Source organism: Chrysochloris asiatica, unplaced genomic scaffold, assembly GCF_000296735.1.
Source record: "Chrysochloris asiatica unplaced genomic scaffold, ChrAsi1.0 scaffold00039, whole genome shotgun sequence".
In the NCBI taxonomy this organism is placed as follows: Eukaryota; Metazoa; Chordata; class Mammalia; order Afrosoricida; family Chrysochloridae; genus Chrysochloris; species Chrysochloris asiatica.
Window position 1 is genome coordinate 12,166,947 of NW_006408557.1, and position 8,566 is coordinate 12,175,512.

Genomic DNA, 8,566 nt, shown 5'->3' on the forward strand with positions numbered 1-8,566 from the left:
TTGCCTCCTTAAATTTGTATGCTCATAGGGGCTTTGCCTCCTTAAATTTGTATGTTCATAGGGGCTTTGCCTCCTTAAATTTGTATGCTCATAGGAGCTTTTCTTTATGGTGTTGTATTTTAGTACTTAGTTTGTGGTAAGGAACCTTAAGTGCTCAGTGTTCAATGTTTTCATTGTTATTGATTAATAGCTGATCTCATTATGCTTGGCCTTGCTACACATGAACCCAACTTTACCATTATTAGAGAAGAATTCAAACCAAACAAACCCAAACCATGTGGCCTTTGTAATCAATTTGGACATGAGGTCAAGGACTGTGAGGGTTTGCCAAGAGAAAAAAAAGGAAAGGTAAGAACTTTCAGATAGTTGCCTTATTTTTAAAATGGAAAATGAAAAGCTTATAGTTGATTCAGGTTGTTTTTGTTTGTTTGTCTTTTTAACCTGCTTACTCTGTTCCCCTCCAGAGGGCTATATCTCTTAAAGCACTTTTGCCTACACTTACCCTTAATCCTTTTACAAGTAATTTACTTACCTGATCACAGCCTGGGGGAGCATTACATAACTGCCACATTACACCATTAGAATCATGATCCAGTCAAGTTGACACTTATTTGGGGGGGGGGGGGACGGACACAATTCAATTCATGACACTACATCTCTTGGCCTTCTAAATTCATGTCCTTGTTGCATGCAAAACACTTTTACCCTGTAGTATCTCAAAAAATTTACCAAGTCCAAATTCCAACCTGGGGCAAAATTTCTCTTCATCTGTGACTAGTTATCTGCTTCCAAAATAAAATGGTGCAAAAGGCACAAGTAGATAGCCATTTCCTTTACAAATGGGAACAGTTGGAGGGAAAGAAGAGATAATAGGCACTAATCAAGTAAAAGCCAGCAAAACCATTTATATTAGGTCTCAAAATTAGAACATAATTCTTTGCCCTGCCTGTCTAGGCAACTGCCCTGCCCTCCAGTCTGGAGGTTGCTTAACCCTGGGCTTTGTCTTAGCCTTCCAGGCCCACTGGAATGGTTACTCTGCTCCTATGTTCTCTTAGTCCCGCTGACTGGTGACCACACCCTCTGAGCCCCTGCAGGTTCCCTTCTTCTGCCCCACTTGGACATGGCAACCCTTACCCACTGAGCTTTGAGCAGAAGTCCTGGCCCTGTTTTAATAGCACTGTCACACTCTGAAACCTAGTTGACAAGGTAGAACTCTTTGAAACATGAGAAACTGTTGCTGTACCTAAAGGCCATGGTTCTACCCATTGAGAGCTAGAGGTAAGACAGAGGCAGCTCTGCTTCCCAGGCTCTTTGTCTCTTCAGCATCTGCTTCTTGGTTCCAACTTGGCCTTTCCTCTGCATGAACAAGTACTACAAAGCTCTTTCGTTCTGAAACATGCCTGGAGTCTCACCCACTCTGCCAGTAAGTCTCAGCCCTCAGATGCTCAGCATTCTTGGTCATTGGGTGTTCTGTTCTCTTGCCCTTGTGTGGCAGTCTCCTGGTTCTACTGCTACTATTTATTCATATGTGCTACCTCTTGTCACAGTTCTTCTCACTTGTGAGCCTTCACCAAAATTGCCTTCGATGTCCATAATTCAATCAACAATCTCTTCAAAGCATGTAGGCTTTTACCACTAGGTGCCTTAGTACTCTTCCAGACTCGAATTATTATTCCATTCCCAAACTGCTTCCACATTTTAGGTATATGTTAGGGCAGCACGCCACTCTTCCAGTATCAAACTGTTTTAAGTAAATTGGTGCTTCTATAACAGAAGTACCACAAATGGATGGCTTTTACAACCAAATTTATTGTCTCACAGTTTGTTGTTGTTACGTGCCGTGGAGTCGGTTCCAACTCATAGTGACCCTGTACAGGGTTTCTGAGGCTGTAAATCTTTATGGGAGCAGAAAAAAGCCTCATCTTTGTCCCGCGGAACAGCTGGTAGTTTCGAACTGCTGACCTTGTGGTTCGCAGCCCGATTCGTAGCCACTATGCTACCAGAGCACAGTTTAGGAAGCTAAAAATTCAAATTCAGAATACTGGCTTTAGGGAAAGGTCCTTGTCTCCTTTCAGCATCTGTAGGCCCAGCATTCCTTGGAAATTTCCATGTGTTTTGGAATCTGTCTTCCCCTGAGTCTACATGTTTCTCAGTGCAGGGACACCAGATACAAAGGTTGCTCTCCTTTCTTGGCGGTAGTAGCTTCCTCTCCTCTCTGCTCCCTACACCCTAGGGAAACTTCCTTTACATTAGATCAGGGCTGTAAAGGGATTAGGGGTATCACACTCATAATCCCTTAAGAACTGAATCACTTATCTCATCAGACCACATGGGTAATCATGACTTAACTACCACATTATATCATTATATAGCTGTTAAGCCAGAGACTCATGGTCCAGCCAAGTTGGTACATATTTTGAAGTGGACAGTTCAATCCATGAACACCTACCTTCAAAAGCATGCACACATTTTATTTTTTCCTTTCCATTTTTTCTAACAGCCTATCTGAGGTTTAGGTCTTATAGATAATACCTATTGCATATGTTTGTAGCAGTTGTATGTGTCAAATTACTGCTCTTCTGAAAAGGAACTGAAAATCAAATATGCTTCATACTTTTATATTGGAGTCCAGGTGTGGCATTGTAGGATAAGCACTGAACTGCTAACTATAAGGTCAGTTGCTCAAACCCACCAACTGTTCCTGGAAAACCCTATACAGGGTCACTATGAGTCAGAATTGACTTGATGATACTTAACAGCAGCAACTTTTAAATTACTTCCAGTTCATACAGAAAAGTCTAAAGCATGTACATCCAAATGTCAATATTGACTATGTACAGACCAGAGATTAGGAGATTACAGCTCTCTGGATTTGATCCACAAGCTAAGAATAGATTTTACTTTTTTAAAGAGTTTCAAAAGAAAAATGAACACAAAGAACATATGAAAAGAGACGTTACTTCCAAAGACTAAAATATCTATCATCTTGCCCTTTACAAAAAATGTTCGTTAATTCCTAGTCTAGTTTTCATTGGGATCTTTTTAAATTAATAATTATAATATTAAAATCTACCTTGTTGTTTTTGTTATGTGCCGTGGAGTTGGTTCCGACTCATAGCAACCCTGTACAGGGTTTTCAAGGCTGTAAATCTTTATGTGAGCAGAAAGCCTCATCTTTCTCCCACGGAGCAGCTGATAGTTTCAAACTGCTGACCATGAGATTAGCAGCCCGATTCATCTACCTTTACAATTGGTTTGGGTGGGGTAAAGTGCAGTGTTTAAAGTAGAGTTGTTTAATCTTCACTCCGCTTTTTTTCAGCACGATGAACTTGCAGATAGTCTTCCTTGTGCAGAGGGCGAGTTTATTTTCCTTCGGCTTAATGTTCTTCGTGAGGTATGCAGAAATAATCATGGGGAGGATGCTTCTAAGGTAGGGTTCCTTTTGATACATTTGACATTAGTATTCCTTTTTTTTTGTAGTATTTGGAAAGAGAACTCACCATGGCCAGCCTACCATTCACGTTTGATATTGAAAGGAGCATTGATGACTGGGTCTTCATGTGCTTCTTTGTAGGAAATGACTTCCTTCCTCATTTGCCATCTTTAGAAATTAGGTATGTGTTTTTGTGTAGTTTTTCAAGCCATTATTTTAGCTTTCTTAACTTCATAGTGTGTACTGATCTTAATGCATAATGTTTGTCTCCTGGTGACAGGGAAGGTGCAATTGACCGTTTGGTAAACATATACAAAAATGTGGTACACAAGACTGGGGTAAGTTCATTCTTGAAAGTTTTCAAAACAGAAGTATTTGCATTCATAGAAAAATCATTCACACGTGTTTTGTCACTTACAGGGTTACCTTACAGAAAGTGGTTATGTCAATCTGCAAAGAGTACAGATGATCATGTTAGCAGTTGGTGAAGTTGAGGATAGCATTTTTAAAAAGAGAAAGGATGATGAGGTAACGTTCTTATTGCAGTAGTTAAAATTGCACTAGTCTCTAATAGACTGATGATTCTGTGATTGTACTTTTAAATTGATGGTGGTGGTTATGTGCCGTGGAGTCCGTTCCGACTCATAGCGACCCTGTACAGGGTTTTCAAGGCTGTAAATCTTTATGGGAGTAGAAAGTCTCATCTTCTGCGGAGCAGCTGGTAGTTTCAAACTGCTGACATTGAGGTTAGTAGCCCAATGTATTATTATACCATTATAGTGTACTGAAAGGAGCGCTGGTAGCGTAGTGGTTACGAATTGGGCTGCAAACTTTACTCCGCAGCAGAAAGAATGAGGTTTTCTGCTCCTGTAAAGATCTACAGCCTCACAAACCCTGTGCAGGGTCGTTATGGCTTGGAACCAACTCGGCAGCACCTAACAACAACAACGTAGTGTACTGAACATTAATGTAATTGTTAGTGGCCAGTACTTTTCATTTATGAAAGTTGTTATGTGTATGCTTTCTGTGTGTAAGTATCTATTGCACATTGCTTGAGTTGCATTGTATGTTTTTCTCTCTTTGTAATCTTAATTACGATATAAATTTAAACACCTGTCTAATTTATAGGCTGTGAAAGGTTTTAACAACAACCACAATACTAGCAGACTGCTGGGATTGACCCAGTGGCTGCCATGTTTTTAGGAGATACTCATGCTCTGGAAGACAAGTTAAGATACTGTAACTACTACTCTGGTAATAGAGTGTAGAAGGGCTGGGTTAGATAGCACCAGCCACAACAGAGGGTTGTAGCTTTGAGTAAGACATTGAAATATGATAGTTGCAGTCCAGCATTCTGGCTTGGGTATTTGGAATTTTAGATAACAAGCACTAGAAGAGGAACAGGTTGGAGTGGGGACTGGGTAGAAGTTGAGTTTCATTTAGAGATGATGAGTTTGAAGGTTTAGAACACCTGAGAGGAGAAATACCATTAAGCATTTGGATGGTTTTGGGACAGAGGTCTTTGGGAAAGAGATTTGAAAACCATTAGTTTGTTGTTATTGTTGTTACGTGCCATTGAGTCAATTCCAACTCATAGCTACCCTGTATAGGGTTTCCAAGTAGTAGCTGGTGAGTTTAAACTCCTGACCTAGTGGTTCAAATTGACCTTGTGGTCCAGTAGTTTATCCCACAGTGCCATACCAGGACTCCATTAGCAGTGTGGAGGTGCTTAGTCATGAGAGTGATCTCAAAGGCCCTGGAACTTAATGTGGAGTGAAAGTATCTCTGGCAGAACCCTTGGGTGTATACATATTAACGAATAGAGAGGAAGTGGTTGCTTTTAGGTGGGTGGAAATCACTAAAGAGAAGAGATGCCATTGGAATACAATGCTGTCAGAGGTAGCCGAGCCAAGTGGACCTGCACCTCATGTACAGCTGGATTTTGAGGTCTTAAAGAACTATGCTGAACTGAAGTAGTGGTCATTGCAGGGGGTGTTAGGATGGTTTGTTAAGTGCCATTGAATCCGTTTCAACTTACAGGGACTCTGTATAGGGTTTCCAAGGCTGTAACTCTTTACAGGAGCAGCTGGTGGGCTCGAACTGCTGACCTTGTGGTTGGCAGTCCTATGCTTATCGTACAGAGCCACTGTGCTGCATTTAGTGATGTCTCTTTTAGAACTTTGGACACCGTTTGATAAGACAAAGTGAAGTAACTATAAACATACTTTCCAAAAGCTTTCAATACAGTGCAATCTTTGGTAACTTTAGCAGACTAATAGGATAAGCACAGGACTGTAAGCCACAGGGTCTGCGTTTCGAGCCTGCCAGCCACTCTGTGGGAGAAAGATGAGGCCTTCTGCTTCCTCAAAGATTTAAAGGCTTGGAAACTATTCAGAGTCACTGTGAATCAGAACCAACTCGACGGCACGTACAACAACCACCATTAAATATTGTTGGTACACCATTAAATATTGTTTGACATTGGAGGGGAAGTAAGGGATTTATAAAGGTACCCGGAGTCCTGGTGTGGTGCTCTAGTATAAACATTGGAAGCCACTCCTTGGAAACCCTGTACAGAGTCGTTGTGATTCGGAATCAACTTGACAGCACGCAAAAACAATACTGTTTCAAATGTAATTAATATGGTTTCTACCTGGCCAGCAGAGAGCACATTTTAAAGCATTAGATCCTTTGGTGATCTTGAAGTCATTTGATGTCCTTTAGCATGACTGACATGAGAGAGATTTATGTACCCTCAGAAATTCAGTGTAACAGTTTCTGGGGAAAAACACACATTTCAAGTGGATTTCAGCATATTTCCAAAGAGGTTCATAGCACGAAAATGATTAAAGATCAGTGAGATCTGCTCAGGTGTTTCTCCCTCCTGCTTATATGTAATTAGCACCCTAAGAAATAGGCATTTAACAGGTGATAGGACTCCTGTTGTGTCGCTGTAGAATAAGCACTGAACTGCGAACTACAAAGTCAACTGTACAAACTCACCAGCTGTTTCTCAGAAACCTTATGCAGGGTCGCTATGAGTTGAAAGCAACTTGACGGCACTTAACTGTAACCAAAAGCAGAACAGATGGCAAAAAGAGAGTCCATCAATATTTATTATTAAAATCGAACAAAACAAAGGCTAGAAATGTGATGTTTTTTTTTTTTTACTTGATGAGCCTTGATGTTTGCAAAAGTTGTTTGTTCTGTAAATTTTATTGTTTACATGCCAGCAAGTGTTCTGAGTGCTAGTAACAAAGCAAAACAACAATAAAACCCTAAAAAATCCTGCCCTCTTGGAATTTGCATTCATTTAGGGGAGATGGACAATAAGCAAAATAAATGATGAGAATGACAAATGCCATGAGGGAAATTAAAGAAGGTCAGGAACATACATCTGGGAAGGTGGAGATAGAGATGAATGAAAGGTGGCCAGGAAAGGACTAACAGATGACATTTGAGCATAGAGATATTTAAAGCCATGAGCCTAGACTATCATTCCCATAGGTCCCATGAATGAGCCAGAGGAGGTGGGGTGGGGAGAGAAGGGAGGTGCCAATATGAGAAGGTTGGTGAATGAAGTGTGAAGGTACACTGGGATTAGTGGAGAATAGATGACTGTAGTCTCCTGGAAGGCAAATGAAGAGTATACTTTAAGGAGGGAAAGAGTCATGATCAGATAAGGACTGAAAACTTGCTGTTGGATTTTAAAATCTGGAGGTCATTGAAGATGGGGGCATAGGCCTGATTAAAGAAATTAGTGGTTTCTCACCTGGGTTCCACTTCAGAGATGCAGACTTTTGTATCCAATTTTCAGCCTCTCTCCCTGGAGAAAGCACACATTTCTAATCTTGTTAGGGTGTTATATTATAGTTAGCATTTCTTCCTTGGAGGGGATAGGAATGTGCAATAATATGGTGAGAGGCAGCACAGTACTTCCTTGCCCGTTTTAGGCCACAGCAACTACAGCCACCCTGGCTGTCATTTCATTTGCCCTGGTGCTCAGGAAAGCTTGAGCATTAGAGACATGTTTTCTGGGGCAAGGGAGGCCTTTGAAAGACCCAGGCAGTTATTGAGGAGCAAAATCAACCCCAAATCTTATTCAGTCGAATCCATGCCTGCAATTTAAAAATGAGTGGAGGGGAAGAATCCGTGCAGAGTGGACCCTTTTCTGAGTATTAAATAAGTAGGCCCAGAATAAATGGTGCACACATCTTAATTTCCTTCCTTCTTTTTGTTAATATACTTTTCAAAAGCTAGCCAATAGTAGTTACAGAAGCCTACTTCTCTGTTATCCCTCTTGTGCCATGCATGCTACAAAGATTTAGGAACTGCCCAAGTTCTTATTAGATTGTAGCTGCATTATTAAATTAGCTTCTTGATAAAACATTCAGCTAAAATTAATAGCTCTTTGTTTTCGTACATATTTGCATTTTCTCCATGCTGACAACTTATATGCTCCTAGGTAAAACTAAGGGTCTTAGTCATGACTCTTGAGCAGTTTTCCTTGAAGCGATATAAAAAATTATTTGAAAATAAAGAGTAAATGTTAAAATTGTATCAAAACTCAATTTACTACGTTCTCTAAACATTTCAAGTTTTCATAAGCAGCATTTTGAACATTGTCTAATTTAATTATTCAGTTAGTTTTCTGGGGTCTCCTTTAAAACATAAATTCTATCTCCTGAGTCATTCCTGGTAATGTTTAACTCTGGCATTTTTGTGTAATTATTTGACAGAATATGTGGATTTTATACTTTTAGGACAATTTTAGAAGACGACAGAAAGAAAAAAGAAAAAGAATGAAGGTGAGTAATTTTATAATTGACAATAGTATACATTTTCAATTTGGGAGAAGGATATTCATTCTGGTAACTTTTTTCTTTAAGCAGTTGGTCAAGGACATAAATGCTGGTTCTATTTTGAAGAAGTCTTTTCTAATCTCTGAACTCTGGTGGGACATTCTTTTTTTTATCTTAAGTGTTTTATTGTGAATTATATGATAGTTTACATGGGAGAACATTAGTTTTACATTCATTCTATTGTATATCGTCTCATTGCCATGGTTACAATCCCCTCCATGCAATCCTGCCCCCGTACCCCCCAGGTCTTCAGTACACAGTCGCTCTCCCT

The 8,566-nt window shown here is 40.1% G+C and overlaps 1 protein-coding gene across 2 annotated transcripts in view; it reads left to right on the forward strand.

Moving 5' to 3' along the window:
* Nucleotides 1-8,566, forward strand: part of XRN2 (5'-3' exoribonuclease 2) — a 124,002-nt gene that overhangs the window by 41,058 nt on the left and 74,378 nt on the right. For both annotated transcript variants that reach the window (XM_006860650.1, XM_006860651.1), the window contains 6 exons: nt 191-348; nt 3,320-3,394; nt 3,481-3,614; nt 3,714-3,771; nt 3,854-3,961; nt 8,197-8,241. In XM_006860650.1, the coding sequence (XP_006860712.1) occupies nt 191-348; nt 3,320-3,394; nt 3,481-3,614; nt 3,714-3,771; nt 3,854-3,961; nt 8,197-8,241 (578 nt within the window). The remainder of the gene's footprint in view (nt 1-190; nt 349-3,319; nt 3,395-3,480; nt 3,615-3,713; nt 3,772-3,853; nt 3,962-8,196; nt 8,242-8,566) is intronic.